Source organism: Cetorhinus maximus, chromosome 15 (genome assembly GCF_964194155.1).
Source record: "Cetorhinus maximus chromosome 15, sCetMax3.hap1.1, whole genome shotgun sequence".
Lineage (NCBI taxonomy): Eukaryota > Metazoa > Chordata > Chondrichthyes > Lamniformes > Cetorhinidae > Cetorhinus > Cetorhinus maximus.
Genome location: NC_135893.1, coordinates 72,121,924 through 72,148,771, shown reverse-complemented (window position 1 = coordinate 72,148,771; position 26,848 = coordinate 72,121,924). Strand labels below are relative to the sequence as shown.

Genomic DNA, 26,848 nt, shown 5'->3' with positions numbered 1-26,848 from the left:
TATTGCATTGCAAAGTGTAGTTCCTTACTGCAGATATATTTTTTAAGTAGCGTTTAGCGTAGTTCAGACCACTTGGAGCTAAGGTGAGCACAGAATAGGCAGCAAACGCCTCTCCCATAAACCCAGCGTGTTGTTATACGGTGGACGGGTGATTTTTTTCATTAATGTGTATTTGTGACACCAGAACATGATTTCAACTTAGGTATATTACAGGGATTCAATTCGCGACGTGGCACCATAGCCAAGACAATTTGCCAGAGGAAACTCTGCACGTATTCAGGGAAGAAGTGTAATTTTGTCCAATTTCCTTACACATCTCTCACTAAAACAAACAGAACGCGCTCACGGCCAGACGAGCTGTTAACTCTCGCACTTTTTTCTTAAATAGTTTTAAAGGCCCGCTATGAAATATTGGATGGTGTGTGTGGCGGGGCCCTGGATAGTTTACTGTAATGTTCGCGCACACTACTGTAATACAGACACATACATGGGAGTAGTTCGGGCTCCACACTGGGAGAGTTGAGGAAAGTTTATCTTCTCTTCAACTGTAACCGAGGTTACAGAAAAACGTCTAAACAAGACACAGAAAGAATTGTGTCACAGACTGATTTGTTGACCGCTAGATTATTTCATTATCTCTGTGCGCTGCTTCGTTTTTATTAAGGCTGAAAACACGCCTCGTTTTGCCAAGCCCTCCCCCCCCCCGTAGTTGAATGTGAAAGGACAAACACAATGGCACCCTTATCTCCAGATACCCTCGGCCAGCTCTCTCGGGTTACTGTGCGGCCTGCAGAGAGGCGGGTATTGCTCCGCAGTGACACAGGCGGCGATGCGCTCATAAATTGCAAGGCATCAGTTCGCAGAATCGACCGCAAGTTAACCAGAAGTGTAAAACAGACATGGTCACGGACGCCTGCATGTTTTGCTGTATGTTCCGAGCTGATGCCGGCGCATGTTCACATTGCAAGTAATACGGAGCGAGCAGTGGGCTGATTAATGTGCAGCCACATTAAATTGCATAGGGTTAGATTTATCTTAGCAACCAAACACGCACATTCTATTTATAATACGCTTTTTTTTTGCCTAACCGCGTCCCTCTCTCTCTAATATGCTGAAGGATGCAAGAACGCGGTCAGTGTTTTAATTCAGATCGATTGTATCGGAGCTAGACGGTGACAAATAGATGGGTTAAAAAAGAAACAGCGACGCCCTGACATAATTTACTGTGGTCAGTCCAGTGAGATTTATTGCCCCATTGCAGCTCTGATCTCGAGTTTTGTTTGCAATGCAAATATCCGGGAAAATTAACTGATCGAAATCAATGAGCGGCCAGACACACACTCACAGAGAAAATATTACATTTACTTTAGCAAATATCAACGGTGAAAAGTACTTATTATCAACTGCGTCCCAAGGTTACTGAATATAAGTCCACAGATAAACCACCTCTACCCGCCCCGCCTCACACACACACACAATTGCAGCATATCTTAGTGCAAAGTTCATGTGGGTTTTGTTTTCGTGAACGCGGGCTTTTACTTCTAAATGCAAAAAACTGAACGGGGCATTTCCGGAAATAAACGGCTATTTTTATTCGTGATAAAAACGTGACCGCTATCTTGTGCCGGGCCGAGTGGTCTTATTGGGAGTTCTGAAGGGGGAGGCTGAGGTTGAGAGTCCAGTGGGGTGTGTTTGGGGAACATTTCGCCGCATGTGTGCCTGCTGCAGAGCCCCATGATAATCCTTTCACTCGAATTCCTCTTCTCGAGCCTCAGCGATTTAGTATTACAATCAGGGACATTGTCAAACGCTATGTTGATTGACACAAGGAGACCTTAAGCAGAACTCCAAGGACGTGGCTGTCTTTGAAATATTCTTTCATCTGTAAAAGTTTCACCACAACCAATCGAATTTTTAAACATTTTAGCACAACGTGGCAGATTGTATTCTCTGAATCAAAATCCGTGCTTGCTCCGTCAGGGAGACATTTTTCTTAGAAACTACCATTAAAGTGCAAACTAAATGAGCGTGCGATTAATTTCTGATTGTATAAACTCTTACTGAATGGACTGACTAGAAGAGGAATGCGATTTTCTTCCTCATACTGTGAATTTCAATAGAGGGAGGGCAATTTCTTATAGCCAAACGACAGCCTCCTCCCAAAAATCAAAGTGCAGGTTTTATCTTGTCCTCTGAAGCCAGTACATTGCTGCAACTTACTGACCTCTTGCGAAGAAAGGGGAGGGAGGTTTTAAAAGACGTTCTTTTTGAATAAAACAAATATCTTGAAAGAAGAAAAAAAAAGATACAATGTCTGGCCCCGCCCATCAGCCAAACCCGGACAAATTCTTTTCGAAATACGGGCCGAGCTCCCATCAATGAAATGGACGCCTGTTATGAAATGGACCGACTGACTCTCACGAAATGTATTTCACAATGCTTTCTAGTCAACTGCTCCAGTTACATCATGCGACCATTCCATTAGTGCAATATATTGGATTTGAGTTCGGCTGCTTATGGGTAATATTCTAGGAGTCATTGGCTCTGTTTACACAAGGCTTTTCCAAGTGACACAGCTATATCACCTTAATATTAGATTTTGGCTCCATATTATTTCATCCTTTGATTTATATTTGCTCTAAACGGCGCCGAGGACTCCAGTCAAGTTTCGAAGTCACTTTTTTTTTAAAAAAAGGACAAACATCCCGCCTATTTAGTTTTAAATTGCACCTCAATTTGTTTTCAGCTTCAAACATTTAATCTCCGGTTTAAGCGGCAGCGCCTCTTTTCCATCTGCAGCCTTGTGTCGTTCATATAAATTCAAAAATCAATCACCTAACTAATGATCTATACACGGGCTGTCAGTAACCACACTGCTGTGATACTATTTAACTGGCTCTGAAAACCTTCCAAATGAAATGATAACAAACTCAAAGCAGAGGGACCCTTACCATCCTTGTGGATTTTAATACACATTTTGTCAGAGGAACGCACAAAGCTCACAATGATATAGCTACCCAACTATTGACGAAAGCCTGGCCATGACACACTTGATTCAAAGGAATTAGTTGGCGGTGCACAATGTACAGACAACAGCCCAGCCACAAAGCCCCTCCCCTCTCCCCAGACGAAAAAATGGAAAGTTAAGCATTTCATATGCTAGGACCAGAACGTCCCGTCTTAAAACGCGATCAGAAATGTCCATTTGAGGCCTTTGGGAACAGAAAGCTATTTGTCCGACATCCGATTTCCTCAGTTCTCTCGCTTTTTGGTCGCTGAGTGTAGCTTTTGAAAGATTCTCCGTGATAAAGACGTTTGTGTGTGTTGGGGGGGGGGGGGGGGGGAAAGGGTGGGGTAAGAGGGGAGAGAGCCCATGTTCAGTCCATCAGCTGCTCGAGCTTCATTCAGTGATGAGACGTCCAGGGAGGTTTGTCTGTATCTTTCCCCAATGGATTTGCTCTGAAGGCGCCCGCAGACTGGGATATTCCTCACTCCCCCACCCCACCCCCCCAAAAAAAAAACACTGATCTAGCAGCGCTCACCCTCCGGCCACTTTTAATTGAGGGTCGGGTTGTGGGGAGTTTCGACCAAGCTTTCCCTCAATTTCTTTCCTGCCTCAGTTTTATGTTAGTTCAAATCTTTGCCGGGCAACGACTTTAAATTTCCGCTGTTTTTTTTTCTGTTGGTACTGGTGTTTTCATTATATATAAAAGCGAAAGCTGTTTGTGGTTGAACGCGGAGAAATGGAATGTGTTGTGTAAACGGAGGAGGGTGCGAGATGGAGTTTGTGCCCATGCAGTCTCCGTACATTTTCCTAACTCCAGCGCCCTGCCACGTGTTGTTAATGTCCGCCAGGGAATGCATTTGCCAGCAAAACTGTAACTCGCCATCGAGAGCTTGTCACTGAAGCAATGCTATTTACCGTGGCATGTTTTATAAATATATATATATATAAAATAGCCTTCAACTCAAGGACGAACTCCCAACTAAATGACTGCATGGAAATCATATAACACAGTAAATATAGCCGGCTAACCTTGCAACTGTACTTTGCCCTTCATTCCCCATTCCTCAAACATGGCTCCCAGCTGATCGAGTATATTCTCACTTCATGTATTAAAAAAGATGCAATCACACGACTACAGTTCAATCAGTCATCGGTACCGATGACGCACTTCAGTTTTAAAACATTAACATCCCCCCTTTTGTCGATTTAAGGCAATCGAGCACTCCGTTAACACAGAGACATGCACATTTACTGCGCGTTATTAACCAGACGATTTAATGTTATACATACCTAATCACATTACAGCTACTGCTGCATCCAAGTGTTTAAAACAATGAGTCACACACTGTGAACAAAATCAGGAAAAGAGAAAAAAAAATCACACGGCGTGCTAAACGTAACCAATTGCTTTAAGATCCTTGATACACACACACACACAAAGAATGCACGGAGCTGGCGTTGCATTTAATTACAAGCTGATACGATGCGATACATTGATTTTCTACATTTTAAATTTTCTTTCCCCGTTAGAAGAGTAAGGAAAGGGGGGAACATAGTTTGGAAGGAAGCTGTCAGTCAATACTGCTCCATTGATCATTCACAATCTTCTGCATTCTGCTGCTGCCATCAGTCAATCCGCATTAATTCTCCCCCCCCCCACCCCTCTCTCTCTCTCTCTCTCTCTCTGTGCAAGCTCTCCCTCTCTCGCTTTTTTTTCACGATCCTGTCGCCAATTTGAGACAAATACAACGTTGATGAGTCCTCCAGAAGTTGCTTTTCTTTCATTCGAGACGCGATTGTGCCTGGGAGATATTCAGATGAGCTCTTCCAAACATTCAGGCGGTTGTTCCCCTGGCGCTCGGGGAGCTCATTACTATTTTAGTCTCTTCCCTTGTGTTAGGGAACTTGAGAAACTTGAAACTGCCTTGGAGAAAAAAAAACAGGGGACAACAACGGCGAGGCAAAGTAGATGGGGAAACTTGAAACTCCTGGCAAGGTTCTTATTACTATTTTGATCATTCACGAGAGAACGGGGGAGCCTGGAAACGGTGCCATTCTGAGTACTATTGTAATCGTTCAATGCCGGACAAAGGATCGCCTTGAAACCTCCCGTACTCTCTAATTGGTTTTTCAGGGACGTCGCGAGGGGTGAGCTGGCCCAGGGCCAATCAAAGGCGTGTTTACATGGACTGATTGACAGCCGGACCAGCCAATCGGGGGCTTATTGACACGGGCTGATCGACAGGAGGCAGGCGATGGCCCAACAATGTGTGTTTCATTGCAAAAAGAGAGTTTGCAAGACTGGCCAGAGTTGAAAGAGGGTTTTTTTTTGGAGGAGGAGGCGGAGGAGGGGGGGGGGGGAACATTTTGTTTTCTGTATGGCGATTCCACAATCTGCGTTCACCCAAAACTTGGACTTTAAAAGAAAACTGGGGGGGTGGGGGAAAGTTCTACTTTGCAGCCTGAATCGTCCGTCAACGTGAGTAAAGTTTTGCGCCTAACGACCCCCCCCCCCCCCCACCTCCAAACTATTGCACAGTCAACCGTGTTTGTAAAGATGTGAAGTAATGGGAAGGCGCGTAAACCGTGAAGAACATTATTCCGGGCGCATTCGCACAAGTTTTGATTGGGAAGTGAGATTCACTGGAACACTAGACGTTACTGGAACAGAGGTTCGATTGTTTGTTTTTAATCTGTTTATATTTTAAAACTATTGCTGTCGAAGGGACTGTTTTACTCTCTGCTGAAGTTAGACTGGAGCCTTTGCAACGCCGAGTGAGAAGATCGGTGCAAATTTGCTTCTTTTAAAAAGAAAATAAGCCCCACTTTTTGTTAAAAGTGAAAATAATCAAACGTGGACGCTTTTGGATTTATCTTGAAAACAGAATAAGTTGCATTTTACTCAGAAGTAGAGGGGAGGGGGTTTGCAGTAGATTGTAGCCTTTGATCAAATGGCTGTTTTTAATTAAAATCGGGATTTAAGCCATTCCATGATACACTGGCCAAAGCCAGGGAACTGAATCAAGGTTCCTAAAGGATTCAGTTGACAAATGTGACGGAGCCTTCTGGATACTAAAAAAAAAATGAATCTCCGAAGACGTTTTTGTTAATGTGTGCTTCTAGTAGTACATTTTGGGATAACTTCCACGCCTAAACCGATGGGTTTCAGGCATTTGTGTGTTCGACATTTGCATGTTTCGGCATGTTTGTGCTCCACATATTGGGTGAGAGCAGTCATTTGTGAATGAACTTGGGATTTTGGAAGCTGTTAAAAATCCGCATTGAGAAAGCAGCAACGAGAAAACAAATCGGTCGATGGTACGTGGTCGGAGCGTAGGGACTGAAATGGTTTAGTGAAGTAACCAGGGATAATGTTATTTTTACAGCATTACTCCGGAAAACGGCCGTTACTGTAGTGAGTAGATCCAAAATATTCTCGCCCGAGTTAAGCTCTCACTCTGTCAGTGCTTGTCCATAAGCGACTATATATTTAATTTGAACATATTGAGCCTGAATTATGCTTTTTAAAAAAAAACATTTAAAAGGTTAACATTTTATGCAGTGTTTTACAGATAGCGTTTAGCTTCTGAATGTGCTTATTCCTGATTTTAAGTGGAGAGGGCTTCTTATTTCCATTTGCTGCTTTTATTTTTCGTAGCGACCAGCTCTTGCAGGCAGCTGTTTTTCAGTAGGTGCCAACACTGGAAGCATTTACTCGGGGGCTGTGAGTTAAAGTAAAGGCGGGAAGTTCTAGTCTGACCGAAATATTCCCTATTTTCTGCTTTTATGCTGGCGAATGAGGGTTTTTTTGGGGGGAGGGGAGGGCTTCTATAAATTTCATATAAAATCGTTTTAAAAGCACCATTTAGGTTTTCAGCCTGGATATCTCTGTGAGTAACGGAGGCAGACTTCGAATCCGATGCTAAAATAGTTGTTTACAGAAAGAAGGGACTTATCTAACATATCTTAAATAGCAATTTCTGGTCAAGAAGGAACACATTTACGTTGGGGGGGAATGCTTTGAGTCTAATGTGCAGCACAGAAGGTCCACTTTAAACTAATAACAACGATATTTTGTTGTGAATTGGTGTTCATGTGACTGAGTGGCTGACTACTGTGAAGAATTAATTTTATGTTTTAATTGCACCCAGTATATTGAGGCGCTGTTCCTCTTTCCTCTTGCACAGATGCCGTTAAGAATGCTGCCTCAGAGAAACCCTGACACCTTTATAAATCTCGGGACTGTCTAGTAGCCTGAATTAAACAGGAGGGATTTGTTGCGAAACAAAGTTGAAAGGATTCGCGCTGCCCCGATTATGGATGGAAGAGATTTCGGACACCACCGGACTGTTCACATCCCGTCCCCCTTGCTCACCGGCCTGGGCATGGAGACACATAGGGTGGGCGCGCCGGCCGGCAGGATCGCTCCCTCGGCCGGCCACATGAGCTCGGCGCTGGGCTCTCATCTGCCTCCGGGCAAGTACCTCTCGTCTCCGGTTTCGGTGCACGGGCATTCGGGTGAGTCGACTTTTAAGTCCTTCCCAGGGTAATTCTCGGTGTGGTCTCTGGTAGATTCAAACAGACAAAAATAAAAGGCCAGCCTGTGTTCGATATGGGGCCGCCTTAGGCTTGTTAGAAATCTGTTTTGCACCAATGATTTTTCAAAACCACGAGAGTTTGCTCAGTTAAAGATTTTTTTCACATAATTGAGGGGAATCGAGCTGCTAAGGAGATTGTAAGGACTCTAAAAGTTTGCTTAGAAGTTCTGCGAGCTTACGTTTTTACATACAATGAGCCGATTTAGTAAGTAGATTGTGTTAACGTTTAATGCAAATAGTCCTTAACAATAATATTCAGAGACAAGTCTCCATTATCGAGATCCCATTGAGTGTAATCAGATGTTTGTGTGTGTATACCTAGTTCCCCCTTTTCTCAATTGTAAAGAGCATTCAGATTAGCCCCCCCACCCCCCTCCCCCTCCCAACGTGTATCGGTGTTAGTTTGTTGTTTAGAATCGAAGGGAACTGAGAGGCACCGAGCTGTTGAATCCAATGAAGTGAATGGCCGTTTTCTCGCTGCATTGTGTTGTTTAGTTTTAAACCGAGAAGCTTACTTGTAGCAGCATTGAGATCGGCGGCAGAGGGTTGGAATCAGCTTAAAAGAGCGATTCCCGTTGAAAACCTCCGAGTTTGGTCTGTCTCTGCAGGCCCAAGTAGAAGTTTGAAATGTGACCTGTAACTTAACATTTGAGGAAACAGAGAGTGCGGAGCTGGTGAAAACCAGCGCTGGGGACTGTGAATCGATCTTCCCCATAGGATTTTATTTCCGAATTGTACTTTTTAGCAGGCGCATTATATGTTTCCCTGTACCTGTACCTAAACTGGCGTTTATTCTCGGGTGCGTTCGGAAGTGGCATTTGCGTTTTCTCTCTGGTCGGAGATTAATGCGTGCCAGATCGTGGGTTCCTCTTTTTTATACACACACACACACACACACAAAAATCCGCATATCTAAAATGCACAGCCCTTCAAAGCAGTGCGAGAGAAGCTAAAAGCTTGAGAGCATTGCTAGGTTGAAGCCCGAGATTGCCCAGCTAGTCTGCAAGATTCAAGGTAGCCCTCTAAAGTGGAGGGAGGAATTTAAAACCAGTTTCATTTGTAAATTCGAGCAAGTATTCCGTAGCGACTAACGCCGTTTTAATCGGATGTCCTTTTGATGTGTAAATGTACACGCATTAATCACAAGTAAATGCAGACAGCAGCGGTAGCGCTCTGCAGACCGATATTCCTTCTAATCCAGAGTTTTGGGTGAGGCTTTGTAGGAATGGGAATGTGTGTGTTTGGAGTTCCACGATCCATGTTCTCAATCAACCCTTTTTTAAAAATATAAATTTGGAGAGTTTGTGCCGGGGAATTGACGGTAATAAACCGCGCAACACTCCCAAAAACACACACAAGACTGAAATCTTGACATTACAAAGCGAGGTAAAAGGTGCTGCATTGGGGGTGGGGGCGAGTTAAGGGTGCACGCCAGCTGGTTAAATGAATTGTAAATGTTTCTGGAGGAAGTTGCGCCTGGCTGACTATTTTCCCCCCAAGCGTTGTAAATTGTCTGACATTCACGCTTGTTAGGGTTGATTAGAATTGCGCAGATTCACCCTTTGTATCGAGAAGGAATAGGGTGAAGTATCCGTAAAAAGCACGGAGCCACATAGATTTAATTGTATAGCTATCTCTATATATAACATGGCAAGATGATTTGTAGGCAGTTCGACATTCCAAGCAGCAATGACATATGCACCTTGGAAATGAATGATTGTTCATATTTGTGAGCTCAATCCTTAACTCATTTCAGCACCTTTACTGCGGTTTAGACGGCGAACTGTTAATATTTTGAGACTGTGTTTATAAACTGGAGGTCTTTTGAAGAAAGCCTTGATGACCCTGTTTAAAAGTTGCAATTCCCCCTATATTATCGCACCCCCCCCCCCCCCCCCCGTGATCTGGCAGCCAGATTGCTAACGATTGCAGGACTTCATGTGCTGTTCTCCCCTTCACCATTCTGCACAAAAGTATAAGGTTTGGTTTCCCTACGTTGCTTTCCTGCATTTTCGCTGGCACAGCTGAGGTTTGACTGTTGTATGTTTGGTAGTGGAGGGCTGAGGCTTTAGTTTAATCCCTCTAGGCAGAGCGGAAACCTTTTTAATTCCCTAGTTTAAAAAAAAATGTTCAGCGTTTCCCCCGCACATTACAACATTTCGACAAAAGTGCTTCGTTGGCACTCAAGCGCTTTTTGGGACGTTCCGAGATCCTGAACGGCGCTATATGAATGCAAGTCCCTTCGTTTACCAAGCTATCAAAGCCTATGACGGCCGCTTAAAAGGAGCGTTTTTCCCCCCCCCACATATTCTGGTTGGGCCGGCTGAGTGCTGAGGTTGCCTGGTGTATGCGTGGTCATAGAGGCCGGCAGTGTTAATTCCAACCCTGTGTGTTCATGGGCAGAACTGAAACCTTTTGGATTCTTGGTTTCCTTCCTTGTTAAATATTAAAAGAGGTTACTCAGTAAATCTTCATCCAGTACAGCAGCTGGTAGTTAAAGTGTTAATATTCAGTGCGATTTCTTGTTCCAAGTGTGCCTGCCTTACACGATAGGGCGCTTTCTGCTGTTCTTTTTAATTCATACACTTGAGTGAGATTGACTTTTAAGTTTTAACTTTAATAATTACTGTGAATAGCAGCTTTCGCTGTCCATATGTCCCATCCCATTACCTTAATGGCTTTTTAAATATTAAATTATGGACAGTGGTTTTAAGTTTCTATTAAAGACTCCGGCAGACTTGCAATTGGAAGGAGGCTGCATTCGAATTAAGAATACTCGGTCCTATTTCTTTTCAATAGCACCAGCTTGTAGGCTTAGCCCCGACTCACCGCAGTGTGGGCGATTCTCTTCAAATATACGCAGGGGTTATAGGTGAAAAACTGGAATACTTAGATCAAGGCTTATTATTGAGCATGAGCGGAGCTGTGTAGAGTAAAACGGAAAGTGTAAGCCTCGGTTTAAGAGGCTGCATGAAGTGTAAGGCAGAGAGTTTAATGTCGACAACTTTAGTGGGCCATTTATTCTAAGTTTGGCTATTTGTAAATATGTTGATAAGATTGAATCTGAGATCAGGAAGCATTGTGACTAATATTTTATTTTTAAAATTGATAATTCAAAGGAAAGTGCAGCTTAGCGGCTGAAAGACCTCACCGGCCCAGAACTCTTGCATATTCTCAGTGTCCTTGCAAAGTACAGTATTGACTGGTATCACACACCCTCGAACTATCTCCTTCTCCATATCCACTGAACTAGCAAGGGGGCTGCGTTTTAAACCTGGTTGCTTAAGGGACTTGCATTGGCTTTCCCTGTTTGATTTCGCCGGAATGGACTCTAGTCAGGTTAAAAATTAAACCCGTGCCCTGGTTTAACCGGCTCAAATTCTCCGCAGCTCTGGGGTTGAAAGTTCCGCCTGACGTGGAGCGATAATAACCGCCCTCGCGCCTCAACCCCCAAGCCTGCTTCAGTAGAATCAGGGACAGGGAGGGTATATTACAGCGTCTTTCGCCCTCCTTTTGGGGAGTAGTGTTCGGCCAACTCGAGTGAGCTAAAGTTATGCCAACATGGGACTGACTGCCAAAGGCAGGAGCGGCTGTGTATTCCCCCCTTAGCCAGAGCGAGGACGCTTTTTAATCAGTGTAGTCCTGGAGACTTGAATCAGGTCGGAATTCGCATCTACAAAGTGAACTGGTAAAGGGCACCAAAAATCAGATAGCAGAGCAGGCTTTTCAAAACTGTGTCGCTTCGCCACATAGCTTCACTAAGAAATGACATTACCACCAACACTGCCACCCTGTAGTTTGGGCTGACTGACTTTAGCTTTCCTTGCTCCCTCTTGCTTGAATCGAGCCGGTTTTGTCTGTGATTTACCGGGACACTACACATCGTGGTCCAGTCTTGGGTCGCTACTTTCACTGAGCACTGACTGATCCGGTGTCCAAAAGAGAAATGAAGTTGAATCCGTCCGGGACCACGGCTGGTAAACTGAGTCAGAATGGCTCGGAATTACCGCTTCCAAAAATGGAAGTTATTTGGTGCAGGTTAAAGTCTATGTGAGTGATGAAAATGAAAAGACATGAGATAGATAGATATATATTTATAGAGAGATAGATTGATAGATAGGTAGAGAGACAGAGATAGATATATATAGATGGAGGGAGCGCACGATAGAGAGAGAAATAGACATAAATATATAGATAGATAGAGAGAAAACGAGAGAAATAGATATATAAATATATAGATAGAGAGCGCGCATAGATAGACAGAGCGCGATAGATAGAGCGCGCATAAATAGGTAGACATAGAGAGAAAGCGATAGACAAACAGACGGATAGATAGAGATAGACAGATATATAGACAGAGAGAACCTAGATAATAGATAGATAAGTACATAGGTAGACAGATAGATAGACAGATAAATAGATAGATAAATAGATAGAATAAGGTATTTGCATCAGTCCCTGATCCCACCTGTGCTGGGGAACAGAGTCTTGTCGCGGCTTCTGAGATCTAAACTTCAAAGCTTCCATCGAACAGGCTTTTTGAGACGAACATTTGCAGAGCTGTGGACTGTTTGAGTCTGAAGCATAGTGTTGAACCTCGGAGGATATTGGACCAAAGAGGAAGCTAGAGCAGTTCATGAGGAAGAAATGAATAGAAGGTTATGCTGAGGGCATTGGGATGAAGAAGGGAGGCAGGAGGTTCGTGTGAAGCCTGAACACTAGTTTGGAGTAAAAGCAAAATACTGCAGGTGCTGGAAATCTGAAATAAAAACAGAAAATGCTGGAAAAACTCAGCGGGTCTGGCAGCATCTGTGGAGAGAAAAACAGCGTATGACGCTTCTTCAGAGCTAAAGAGAAATAGAAATGTGATGGGATTTATACTGTTTAGGGAGGGGGGGTGGAGCAGGTGAAGCTGGATAGAAGGCCAGTGATAGGTGGAGGCTAAGGAGAGATTGACAAAGATGTCATGGACACAAGGCAAAGGGAGTGTTAATGATCGTGGTAAAGAGTAAAGAAGGTGCTGGTAGTGGCATAAAGGTAAAATAGCAGAAGGTGTGAACGGCAGAGTTTGGAGTAGCTGGGCCGAATGGCCTGCTTGTCTCTGTGCTCTGCTCCGCTGTCGAAAGGGTTAAAGGGGGACGAGTGCAAATGGGCAGCAGAGTTGGAAGGAGTGTGACAAAGAGAGACCGATTTCCGAAGAGCCAGGGACAGATTCTATATCAGCCTGTCGTGGACAAGAGGGGGAAATCGTGGAATCTTCAGCAAAAAGATATAAAATAAATAAAGCCAGTTTGAAACGCTGGCACCAGAGCGATCTGAGAAGCCCAGACACTAAACAGCAGCCTCGCCGCTCCCTCACAATCTCCCGGGCCACAATATCCGCTTTGCGACCGTCTTGAGGTCTGCTCCCCACGTCAGTCTCCACACACACACACACACACACACACAAAGATCAGGATTTAAAAAAAAAAATGGTTCCATGTTTACATTTATTTTCCTTCCTTCCCCTGGAGGTTTAGTCTAGACTTTTACTCACCCGGTTTATTCACATTCAATAGGTAGATGTAATCATAACTTTGAACGCTCCCCCCTCCCGCCCTCCCCGGTGTAGTGAGTACTCCTCACTACCACAGGCTCTCTCTCTCGCTGACTGGAAAACAATAACTGGACCGCGCCATGTGAGTCTTTCTCAAGCATTCCTTTACCTTGGATTCAATGCTTTGACAGATTGTAATTTAACCCCCTCCACCCCAGTAATCTATAAAAAGATTCCTTGTGCTGAGTCGAGTATTTGGGGTTTCACTCACTCTAAATGATCCAATTCCATTCCATCCCCGAAGGTATTCTCTGGCCCCTCGCAACACCTAGTTTCATTTCGTTCCATGTAGCAGCTTAACTGTATTTTTACATTTACGCAGGGAGCTTTTTTTTTAAAAATAATAAAATATATGTATGTACCATTTGTAACCGATCGAAAACAGCTGGGATTTGCCCTATTTAAACCGGAATGGCGCTGTCAATTTCGCGTTAGTGTCACCCTGTCCGTGAACCGAGCTAATTTATACGGTGGGCTAAGCAAATAGGTCACCGCCCTTAGAGTTTGTGTCAGAAAAATCCAAGAATCGGCATAATGCAAATTACCCTTGCCCCGCGCTCGGTTTCTTTTCAATTAAAAAATGGATGTGCATTTTATCACCGGCCTCCTGTGTGAAAGATTGAGAGATGTGACGGGAGTGAGAGCCCAGCGCAGGATCGCACCGCGATTGTAAATCGATGAAGGAGCCATCAGTAAACCGTGGGGTTACTCTCAAGTTTGGAGTTTTAAGAGGCCGAATGATAGTAGGATTGTGTCACTGGCGGCACTAAGGATGCTCAGTTTAAGATCCTTGGGGTTCCGGGGAGCGAAAACAATCGCAATGTCCAATATATTTACAGTCCCACCCCCCATCACTTTTAAAACCCCTTCCTGCAGGCAGACCGTTCTTGTGCATTTTCCAAATGGAAGTAGTGACGATCTAGGATACACTGGTTTAATAAGGGAATTCAATAGGTCCTTCGGATGGAATTGTGCAGCGAATGGGGAAAGAGCCGGGCGATTTAATGGGATAGCTCTTTCAAAGAGCCGGCACACACCAGATGGGCCGAACGGCTTCCTTCTGTGCCGTACCATTCTGTGAAAGCAGGGCATATCCCGTACGCCGCCCAGGAAGGGGTCAGGAGTGACTGGGAAACATCAGAGGGCAAAATCCCTTTGGCTCTTGTGTATGCGCTGTAGATTTTCCAATGTAGCCTTAGGCAGACTTAGCCCCACAACCCAGCCACCGCCCGCCAAAAAAATAAAGGGCATGTTTAGCTTTAACTACCCCCCTCCCCCACCACTCCCCAAAATATTGAGGCAATTATTGCTGGCAATTTCTGAAGCAAGGCATTGTGACTAAGAGCTATTAGTAAGAAGTTAGTGTGTAGTGTACAGTACATCATTCAATAGCAGCTGCACTGCGGTGAGTGGGTGGGGAGTTACTGTCAGATGTTTTTTCGTCCATTAGTTCGGAAACATTAGCAAAATTGCTGTTGTTTTGCAAGACTTTATTTCAAGCGAACCCGCCGAACAACTTATTGTGCGCCCAAGGTTCCTAGATAAATAATTGACAAGAAATGATAAGAGTTGAAAAAAGTACTTTGTCTCTACCCCCCCAGCCCTTTTTTGTGTATTTCGGGCATATTGTCCCGAAGCAAGTATTGAATGGTCCCGGAGAACACACGGGTATTGTTACAGTAAACACTGCAAAAACCACCCTCTTTATGTGTCTAACAAGCAGCGGCCAAGTCAGAAGTTCCAAGGGCGCTTTGTCTTGAAGCTTACAGGAATTACCCCCTTTCCATAGATGCCGTAGTTCAGGTCATATACTGTGTTCAGAAGCATTCACCCATTGCTCTTTGTGCTGGGGTTACATCCACCTAGACGGCGAGGCCACCAACGCAATAGAAGAACCGAGAAATTGGAACCAGGCGGTTTTACTGGTGTTGTGAAGCTCATTGTACAGCCACCCCCCTCCTCCCCCGCCCGGAGGCCCTGATTTCAGTCCCCCAGGCCCAAAACTTTGATAATTTTCCCCCTAACCCTCTCATCTTTCAAAAACAACAACTACCCCATTGACCAAGCTTTTGGTCACTGAATCCTCTAGGGTCAAATTGCCCCTGGTTACACTCTTGTAAAAACACGCTGTAGCTCCATTTTGCCATATGAAAGGCGCCATGTAAATGCAGTTTGTTGCCCTGTAGATTTCTTGACGGTCTTAGGTTCAGAAACAAGGGCAGTCAGTGCTAGAGACCCTCACCCTCCTCCTCCTTTGCAACCGCAGTGAGCTACCTGGAACTGATGGGCGCCCATTTCATCCTTCTTCCGGCACTAGTTGGATATGGGATTGGCGGGTTTTGTGGTCCTTTACCCGTTTTGACAAAGTGCCAGTAGCAGAGAAATTGTATGTCAAGTCTTATTAAGTAGTCATCCACATTTAAAGCGGAGTTTCTATGGAAACACATTATCGTGTACTTCCTATAAAGCATCCTCATAGCAGCAAATTGGTAACGGGGGAAAGAGAGTGACTAAGTGCGGTGGTATGGAGGGACAGTGAATAAGGAGAGAAGGTGTGATACAGTTCGCTCCAGTTTCTGTATGCCAGAGAGGTTACCTCGAATGGGAAGGGGTGTGTGGTGGGTCAAACGTATAGATAGTATTAAAAGAGACTTTTAGATGTGGAGCGAACGGAAATGCTTACAAAAAGAATCTACAGAGAGCGGGGTTCAACTTGGCTTGGAGTGGTGGTGAATCGACATTTTTTTTGCACTATTTTAAACACTGCTGAATAGAATTCAGAAACTTTGTTTATGTACTCTGACCTGCAGTAAGGACCACCTGCTTTTTTTGGGGGGAAAAAAACGCCCCAAGCACTCCTCTGTCTCCACAAAAGGCAATTGATTTTTCAGAGCAGTTTCTTAGGGGTTGCTGGTCAACCGATGACTGTGGCCTGGCTTAACGGTGAAGCCGCCAGGACATTTCCTTTGCTCTTGGGGTTGGTGGTGAATGGGGTGCCCCAGAGCCGTGTTATTTGCCAGAGATTGGAACTTGTCAACATTTGGATGTTTGAGGTTCTGCTAGTGTTTTCTGTTAAAGTTTCCACTAGATTTTCTTCGAATACAGAGAGATATAGAATAAAACACACTGGTGGGAAAGGGGTGGGTGGGTAGCGTGAGATTCTGTATTTTTTGGACATTCCCATGCAAACTAGGCAATCTTTGCTGTACTTATCAGATATTAATAATCCTTTCATTGACTCAAAAGGGTAACGTGTGCTTTATTGAAACGTGGCCTGCAAAGCTGTACTGAGTGTAGGTTAACAGTGGCTGCCTGTATTGAAGGCGGTAAAGTGTATTAAAGACATGTTTGTCAGTGTTTTCGTGGTTATGGTGCCGTTTACATTGGGTACCCACAACATTAATTAAAGTAATTATCTGAAATGTCAAGCAGCGATCGCCTTGAAGTTTGAAAATTACTCCATACAGACTTTTACCAAGATTCTCACTTTATATCCTGATCTTAAAAATCCCATCTGCTCGAGATTTGGCTTTTAATCTTGGACCACATCATTCCCTTTCCCCCGTTTTAAGGCATTTGCGCGTCTTTATTCCTGCTGAACCCTTAAGACCTGCACCCGTCCTTTAACTAGCTCAACACAAAAACAGAATTACCTGGAAAAACTCAGCAGGTCTGGCAGCATCGGTGGAGAAGAAAAGAGTTGACGTTTCGAGTCCTCATGACCCTTCGGCAGAACTTAACTAGCTTAACTAGCTCCTTGGACGCACGCATTGAAGTTTTGTGCAACAGAAGTTATTTTAACGGTTCACTGTCCTTTGACTGTCATGTTATCGACTGTCCTTGTTGCGGTGTTTCCATCCCCCTATAGGTCGGGCGGGTGATGTGTTAACATTTCTGGGCACCATGGCATTTTTTAAACGGCCACTGGTGGTGAAACGGAAGTGTTATAATGTTTGATTCAGAGAAACGACATCTCGGGAACAAGTTGTATAATCGCCTCGACATATTAAACCCACAGCTTCGGGAGACAGCGAGTCCCACTTTTGTCTCATCGCTTGTAAATAAAGGGCCCTGCCACCAGGTGCCCAGGTTTCCTTTTGTGCAACACCCGATTGGCTGTGGGTTAGCAACCCAAGAAACTCCACAAGGCCATTTGGAAGTGTTGATTGTTTGATCGGTGTTTATTTATATTGTTTTTTTTTAAAAAAGACAGGTGTATAAGCGTGTCTGTGTATATGTGGGGAGGAGCTTGTTTAAGGTACTAGAAGGGGCCAGATTGCAGCTGGAAAATGTTTATTGTTTTGAACTCACTGCGGGAAAGGAGAAGCGACAGCACACACTCAGCTGCTGTACGGTCTGCTCCACACGTTGAGGGTGTGCTCAGGGCTGCAGCAATCCTGGTGGAACAGCCAAGAACTGCCCGCCCCCCAAACGTGACCCCGATGAATCCAGATTTCCCTGGGGGTATCCCACCCCCACACCCTTCTCTGTTGTTGAGGTGAGATTTTGAGGCTCACTTTGCCCCGAGTTCTCTCCTTCCCTGTCACCAAGCGCTTTGGGATCAATCAAACCTTTCTGGAAGAAACAAAGAAACCACAGCTCCCGGAAAACCCCCAACCAACCAATGAGCAGATAGCACACATTAGTCCGGGTGCACTTTCTAGGTCGTGCCCTACCTGGCTGTTCTAACTGTCCTTGAGACGGATGGAAAACGTCTCTTTCTGTTAAGCTCATGCCAAAAAGACTAATGTTCTAAACTCACACTAGCAATGCAGTATTAATAGTAAATGGTTGATGGGATAACACTGTTGTAGCACTGTCGGGAGATGGAAGAATTTCTCTTAACAGACCTATATAGATGTTATGAAGTCTAGTTATATATTTAAGAGCATTTTCGAACTGTAGCATTTTATAATTTTATGTACATACAATAATAATGGTGAGGGAGAGTAAAAGCAGTCTTTAAAGTCTCTCCTGGAGTCTCCATGGTGCACACACTTCCACAGCAGCACTCCCTGAGCTTTTGTGTTATCAGTTCAAATGATTGAGCCAGGCTGACTGCTGGCGGCTCTCCCCTCGGTCCATGCTTGCTTTTAAAGAGACACAAGGCAGATTCCAGCCTGACAGCCCCGTCACTGCATTACAGTCCACAGCCCCATGTGCTTAAATCCCTCGTCGCAATTTCTTTAAACCTCTCTGTTCACCTCCCCACCACCGCGCCCCCCCCCCCCCCCCCCCCTCAAAAACACACCCAATTCCTTTGACCGGAGTTATAGAAAAAGGAGAAAAAAATGAATAATGTATAAATCTATTTGAACTGAGTGCCAATCCATAACTTGGAAAGGCAAAAGCGCTGAAGATTCTTCTTTTTTTTGGTCTTTAATTTGTTCAGAGTCAGCAGATTGCCTTATCTCACTGTTTTGGAGAGGGCAGAGGGAGCCATCTGTGTGGACACTTTGAAAATGGTGGACCCTTTAAGTGGATGAATTTTTTGTTTTATTGGAGGGGTTGGAATGGGGAGGGGGGGTCTAATGCCACTAGACCCAGCAGTATAGATTCACATTTTAACCAACAACCCAGATTAAGTAGGAGTCAATGCACTATCTGTCCGCCCCAGCCTGGTGCAGTATTGGTCTGGAGATTTAACCCATTTCACATCAAACTTAATGAAAACTGTGGTATTACCCTTCCTCCTGATTTCACGTTACATAAGTCACAGGACCAATCGATGGAAGACACATTGGATGTGCTTTTTCTTTTAATGCACCATTTACACCAGATTAACCTAAAAACCCACAGCTTGTCTTCATGTTTCCCTCTTTGGGGTTTCATAGAGGGGAGATTCTGCTGAAGCTGAACTGATAATGGCTAAATGTCAATAACCTGGAACGTTCTTTAATTCTACTTCTGTACACTTGGCAAAAGACTATGTTTCATTGGTTCCTGTATGCAGACAGAGTCAGAGCAATGCCCTTTATTCAGCTGTCCAGTTAGTTTCAATTCAGTTCCAGAGCACTGTTAGCTCTCAGAAAGTATATGGCAGTGGACTGGAGTTACATTGTCAACTGCAGTGGCACTGAAGTCAGTCATAAATTGAACTCTGCTCCCCATCTGGCTACTTTATAATGTTAACATTATAACATTAAGAAGGGAGCTTAGAAATTGCCCAGGAGGTGGGTCGGTACCCCTAAATGCAAATCCATATTAACCTGAAGTTATACTGCATCTGGTGTGAACTCAAAGCAGAATGAGATAGACTCCCAAAGGGGTGCTCATAGCACTTGGGTTTAGGTGCTGGCTGGAGGTTAGGCTGGGCCCAGACTTCCTGACCTTTGCTGCCATTTTCACGTCATTACACACCCAAAACCGCTTGACGTTGAGATAAGTGACAGTATAACTGCATTCTAGATGAAGCTTCTTTGAAATGCTAAAATTTAATTCATTGGCATCGTTTGAAATTCAAGTTTTGTATTTAAACATAAAATTATATTGCTTTTGGATATCCGAATTAGCACAGACTATAACTGAATCTTAAAAAAAATTCTCAGGCAAGGCCAACATTCATTACCCATCCCTAGCTGTCTTTGCACCACCACCTTGAACTGCAACAGGCTGTACACCCACAGTGCTGTTAGGTTCCAGGTGTCAATGAAGAGATGGCAATATAGAGCCAAATCAGGATGATGTGTGATTTAAGGGCCCTTAATTTCCTTGTCCTTCTAGCTAGTTGAGGTCACAGATTTGGGTGATGCTGTGGACGCTTAGTGGAAATTTAAAAGTATTATTGAAGAAGTATTACATTTTACAATCATGGTATAACTTGTAACGTGAAATATAGACACCAGGCCTGAGAGGCACAGAACAGTTCCTTCTTAACCCAAATTTAAGGTGGCCTTGGGAATAGAGAATGGAGTAATGGCCACCTAGGGCAAAGACCCTGCAAAAGCTTTTAGTCTTGGGGCATCCTTTGGAAGGTGGTAATTTGAAAGTGAAGACTGATGTGTTTTATTAGCAGTTAGTGGGGTGTGTCTGTCAGCAGCAAAGTGTCTGTGACATCTCTATGGCACCCTATGACTCTAACACCCCCTGACATAAAAGCAATCAGAAGCTTCCAAAAAAAAACCTTCTTCAGCCTTAGGTGACAGTGAAATTGGTTTCTATGATTTCTTTTTCTAACTTTGTCTGTAGTGATATGTTGCGACCAGATACGTTATATTTACATCTTACTGATAAAGCAGCAAATGGTTATTAATCTCCAAAATGAGATCAAGTGTGGCAACGGTTTAGGGAAACATAGTAACATTACAGGAAATTCAGAGGCTGCTCTTTATGTAATATAACTGCATTCGGACCAACATATCTGAAGAAGCAGTGCTATCATATTAGTAATTGTATGCAAATCATTCAAAGTAAATGTATTGACAGATGCAATATTACAAATCACTTTGGGGTTCCATCTACTCAAATCTCTCTTTTTTATCATGGATGTTAATCAATGTAAAACCAATGCTGAGAGCACTGAGTTTCCAGTATGCAATGATATTGCTCAAGTGTATCTGTAACAGTAACTACCCCCTCCCCCTTTTAAAATTTGTACTTTCTAACCTTTGATAGCTAAAGCAAACTATTCTTACCCTCACCAAGAAGTATAAAAAGATTCTTTGAAATTGGCCTGATTATATCTTTGAGCGATGAGGTTTTCTGTGCTGTAAGCAGCGTGCAAATGTGGCAGAAGGAGAATACTGATAAAAGCCCCATCCCTTCCAGGTTAGAATGCCTGTATAATACAGATTCTGTGGAACAGAAGGCATAAACTGCTTCAGTGCTGAACTCCCAAGGGATAATAGCAAGGGAATTCAGCAGCGGAGTAGTTCATCTTTCAACTTACTGCTGCCTTTGTATACAATATCCATTATATATACCCAACTATTCCAAAATAGGATACTTTATTTTTATATCTGAAACACGCATACAGTGAAACATTTTCTTCTGAATTGTTTAAATCTCATAATTTTATTTTTTTCCCTGTTAGCACCGTGCAGTTTTATGTTTGTGGGTGTGATAATCCCGTTCCTCACAGGATTAATTTCAACTTGTGTACTATCTGGAATGATGATTCACATATGTGAAATGACACTTTGATGGTCCCAGAAGCAGCTTAAAAGGTAGAATTATTGCTTCAGTGGAGGCTGTGCACATTATAGGATTCACTGTCCCTGAACAGTACCAGTGTGTCCTCGATATTCTTTCACTCAAGCAAAAGGCCATTATATCCTACATTGTACATACACATGTAGGGAACATCCTCCAATTTGTTTGCATTTAAAGTTGAGTGAGCTAAAAGAATTTCTCCAAATAGAAAAGTGAGACTTTTGGTCAGAAGCATTTTTATTTGTTTGCGGGTGAAGACTGCTTGGACATGTTTTGACAGGAGGGCGTTTGAGAGAACTGGTGAAGTATTAATTGCTTGGGTCCGTGGTGGGGCCCTGTTTGCACATTAACTTTTTTTTTCAGAACTATCTGCTTGTGTGTTAAACTGGGAATTCTGTCCCTTATTAGCCCTGACAGGGACTCGGTTCCTTTACAGTGTTTGCCTTATGTTATAGCTTTAAAAGGCAATCTCTTTCTTGGCAAAGGTTTAATTGCCTCATCTCGAGTTTTCTGTAACCCTTGGGAGATTGCATAATACACAACAGCACTAGATACAGAATGTTTTTAATGGCTGTGCTAACTCCACTGAATGGTTTCTTACATTTCACAGAGCCTAAGTCTGGTTCTCATCACCAAACATATACAAGATTGTGCAAGTCAGCCTTAATGCTAAACATTTGTGTGTGTGTGTGTATGTGTGTGTGTGTGTTTGTGTGCATCTGTGTGTGTGTATATTTCTTTGTGTATGTTGTGGTTTGTATGGAAAGAAGTCTATTTGGTTGGATTTTAGTCTTTTAAGGGCTGGTGTTTTGTTTCACCTAGAATAGCATCTTTTGATATTTTTCAGTGTGCTTAAATGCACAAAAATACTGTTCAGTGGAATTGTGCTTTGCTCTAATTCTGCTTTGAAGGTCTAATATTTAAAACTCGTGATATACGATGACTTTGAATACTAACTAGAGAATTTAAATGGTACTGTATGCAGAAAACAGATTAAAAATCCTACAACCACCAAAAGTCTCTTGCACAACAATACCAGAGGCTTTGAACAGAATGCAAATCGTGATATTTTGTGATTTATAATACCATTTACTGTCATCAGTTTGAGCTTTTGGTAAGGTTCTGGCGAACCTGTAAAGGGCCATGTAGAATATTGGCAACTGTGAAACAATATTATTATAGAAATAGATACTCAGCTAATGAATTTATCCTTGAGGTGGTCTGGGCATGATAGTATATTGCCCATGAAGTTTATCCAGTGGTTAAGTTGTCATATGGAGGTCAGCTAGCTACATTGCAATAACACGGCAAATAGTGAAATATATTTTTAACATTTCAGTTTATTAACTGTGCAATTGACGCACAATGGAAAAAATACACACATGCCATCACACTCACAGACACAAGCGTAATCCCAAATTCTGAACATGCTCTCTCCTGCTGGCACTTGTATTTGATTGTTTATAAACCAATATGTTTAGTATGGCCCAAATTCTTGATTTAATCAGTAATGGATTGAGTATTCGATTACAAAAATAATTGACTGCCACGGCCCTAATAAAGATTTATGGGGTACCCCAAAAGAATAAAGGTGTTGGTGGCCTAACAAGAGGTAACGATGATTTATTGCACAGTTCAGCTGTGGCCAATAAATCTGTATCTGTTATTCTAATGAAAGCTCTGACCTTTATCCCCTCGGTGAAGGATTCTTTAACTTTTTAACATGGCATCAATTACCAAATTATGTTTCAACTGGAATTTCGACAATGCAAAATGGTGAATGTTTTGGGAACCGCAGCAGTATTAAACTTTGTAAGATGGCTGCCTTTCACCTCCACTGCCCCACCCCCTCCCCACTCCCCCACTGTTTCTAGCTGCTGTTTATTCAAAAAAGGCTGGAAATGAAATATCCTGTGTTCCAATGGAGTTTGCTGATTTGACTTTTAATATTCAACAACTTTACTCCAATAATTGTTTCCAAAGAAAAATTTTAAGAAGTTTTTGGCATATTTTTCAAGCTCCCTAAAGACTTTCTGCTTAAAGTTTGAGTAGGTTTAATAATAATGACAGGTCATCTAAACTATGAGCTATTGACGCTAGTGAATAGTTTCGTTCTACTTTTAGTATATTTGAACAATTATCAAACTTACATCAAAATACATGAGTCAGAAAGAATATGATTTTTGGTGCTAGGAATAGTCTCAGCTCATCTGCTGCTGAAACCCTCATTCCATGCCTTTGTTACCTCTTGCCTCAACTACTCAAGTGCTCTCTTGGCCGGCCTCTCATGTTCTACCCTCTGTTACTTAAGCTGATCCAAAACCCTGCTGGCAGTGTCCAGGACTCGGACCAAGTCCTTTTCACCCATGACCCCTGTGCTCGCTGACCTATGTTGGTCTCATTTTCCCTTCTGTTACTTGGTCCAATGGCCATTACTCATGTGAAAACCTTGACAGCAAATGTCGACAGGCTGGCCGACCATGGAGAGTGGCACAGTTGAGGCTGGTTCCTGTCACCGCCCTTCACCTACCTACCCACACTGCCCTACTACCACTTTGGAGAAACAATTGCACCATATTTATTCCATGAATCGGTCATGTAATCCAGTAAGATGGGTAGTTTCTGAACTGCACCTCAATATTCAATTTTTAAAAATAATATGGTGCTGGGCTTTAATTTTGTCTTGGTGTTATTCACCATAGTCTCTCAAGTACTGGTTTGTCCAGGCTGGTTGAACAAACCGCTGTCTTTAAATTGAGAGAAGGTTTGACACCAGGGCACAACAGGGATGCAGGCTCGCGAACTGAAGGATTTAGTCACCCGCGACTGGTGGATCAATCTGCCAGGAGTCCCAGGTCTCCAGACTAAAGAGTCAGCTACTGTGCTCTGGACAGCTTCACTCCAACAGGGTCTCACTGGAGAATGCAAACAGCACAGAGTGGAACCCACTTCATGTCAGGCTGTCAGTTTTAAACCATTTCCCTTCAGCAGTACAATGCATTGAGATACCGCAACACTAAGATTTCAATAATCATGCAGAGAATAAGGAGCAATTGCATTCATGTCAAGTGAAGCAGTAGCATTGCGTTTCATTATCCACCAATTCTACAGATAAACTGAAGCTACAACCATTACCTGCAGTTTACACTTTAGTAATAGATCATTCAGCTATTTCAAAGCTCATTACTCAAATACATAACAACAACTTGCATTTATATATCACTTTTAATGTAGTAAGATGTCCCAAGGTGTTTCACAGGAGCATTATCAGACAAAAAATTGACATCAAGCCACATAAGATCTTAGAACAGGGATAGAGGAAGGGAAGGGAGGGTGAGAGGGTTAGGGAGGTAATTTCAGAGCTTGATACTTAGAAGGCATGGTTCCCAAAGGAGAAGGATACTGTGGATTTCAATAACCTGTATAAACAAGTCATTGACAGGCCAATGCAATTCATATTACAAATTTGCACTTTAAATATCAATTAGTTCAACCATTTTGTAACTAGGTTTAAAAAATAATAATTTATTTTCTCATTTTAATACCAATTTCTCTTTTGACAATTTCCTCATTAGTTTTCCTTAAAACTGCTGCCTCGCAGAGATATGTATATCCTGTCAAAGAAGCCAGTAGTTCTAATATAATTTTCAGTGTGTATCCTGGATGAAGCTTTCTCCAAAACCCTCAGTGTAAAATAGATCCCAGAACTCTCACTGAAGGAGTCTAGCAAGGAGAGAGAAAAGTGAAAATTGTAAAGTGCTTGGTTTGAATCTTCAGCTGACATGTGTTAACAACTTGCATTCATGTTGTGCCTTTAACCTAGTAAAACATTCTGAGGTGGTGGGTGGGTGGGGGCAGGGGGCGTTGGGGGTGGGGGGGGTGGGGGGTGGTGGTTTGGGGGCAGTGGGGGGGGTGGGGGGCTTCACAGGTGCAGTATCAACCTAAATTTGATACTGAACCACATGAGGAGATATTAGACTAGGCGATCAAGAGCTTATTCAAAGAGCTAGGATGTAAGGAGTGTCTGAATGGAGGGGAGAGAGGTTTAGGGAGAGAATTGCAGAGCTCAGAGCCCAGGCTAATGAAGGCATGGGTACCAATGGGAGGGCGAAGAAAATCAGAGATGCTCAGTAACGTCACGGAGTATGTGACACACTGTAGTTAGGTCCGGTCTGACATGATATGAAATGTATAAGGATGGAGGTATACTGTAAATCCCAGGTCACCTTGTAAGGGAAGAACTGCTGAAGTTTGGTTTACATAGAGGAAAAGAAAGAGCATGCACTTATATAGCACTTGCCTCATCCTCAGGACATCTAACAGTGCTTTACATCCAATGAGTTGCTTTCAAAGTGAAGTCACTGTTGCTATGAAGGCAAATGTGTGTGCAAATGAGATTTTATTTATTTATTTATTTTAAAAATTAATTTTTTTTTTTATCATGTCCACAGACAGTCTATACATGGCCCAGCCAGAACTGGACACATTTTTGTGCCTTGTTGTTGAATTTGGCAAGATCTGCAACAGTGCAGGGTTCCTCTAGCGATAGGCATTGCAGGAGATGTTGCATAGTCTGTGGCTCAGTTCCACATTCACAAGTTGTTGGGCTGGTTGTATATCCCCATTTGCTTGGTGACACCTTTGAACGACCTACACCAGTCCTAAGTCTGTTAAGGCACTTCCAGGTTGCCCAGTTACAATTAGCTCCTGGGGAAAGGCTTTCATCCGGTAGAATTTCCATCGCTGGGGGTTGCTCGAGACTGGCGAGCTGGTCTTTCCATAAGGCAATGAGGGCTTCAGATGGGGTTGATTGCAATGGAACAACACTGTTCATGAAGCTCTTCCTTGACTTTAGGCGGCTGGGTGTAGGTGTATGACCATGTAGAGGGTGCCTCTCATCTGATGTTTGACGGAGTCGCTCTTTCTTGCTGGCTACCGTTCTTCTTATATCAGGGGGAGCGATACCCGCCAGGATATATAGGCTGTTGGTGTTTGTTGGTTTTAAACAACCTGTGATAAGCAAATGAGATAAAAGACCAGGTAATCTGCTTTGGTGTTCTTAGTAGGGGGACCAGTATTGACCAGGACGCTTGGAGACCAGCATGTGCTTTTTTGAATAGGATCTTTTATTTGCAAGTGAACAGGAAATTAGAGGCTCAATTCAATGTAACATTAAATATCTCAGGATAATGAACATCTAATAATGCAGTGTCCTCAGTATTACCTATATGGATTGGTTATATTGGACATTCTAACAAAATACCTCTGAAACGAGTTTTCCAAAGTGCAGAATGATTTCTGTGGGCAGGATTTTTAGGTTGGTGGGTGGGCATCATCGGCGGGTCCAGGAACAGACTGCCGACCACAATCAGCCCCCGACCGCGATTTCACGCTGGCTGGCTAATTAACGGCCCGTCAGCATGAAACGTGCACCAAAAGGCTCAGCACTGCCGGGGTGGGGGCGAGTGCTGAAGTCAGCGCGGGCATGGGGGAGCA

At 43.3% G+C, this 26,848-nt stretch overlaps 1 protein-coding gene across 8 annotated transcripts in view; it reads left to right on the top strand.

The window, feature by feature from the left end:
- Positions 1–5,409: 5,409 nt before the first annotated feature.
- tnrc18 (trinucleotide repeat containing 18) overlaps positions 5,410–26,848 on the top strand; it is a 158,922-nt gene continuing 137,483 nt past the window's right edge. For 5 of the 8 annotated variants that reach the window (XM_078558627.1, XM_078558626.1, XM_078558623.1 and 2 more), the window contains exons 1-2: positions 5,547–5,679; positions 7,195–7,525. In XM_078558627.1, coding sequence (XP_078414753.1) covers positions 7,324–7,525 — 202 coding nt within the window. In that variant the 5' untranslated portion in view covers positions 5,547–5,679; positions 7,195–7,323. Of the gene's footprint in view, positions 5,680–6,036; positions 6,423–7,194; positions 7,526–26,848 lie in introns of those variants that run through there. The other 3 variants (XM_078558628.1, XM_078558630.1, XM_078558629.1) reach the window with 3 other exon arrangements.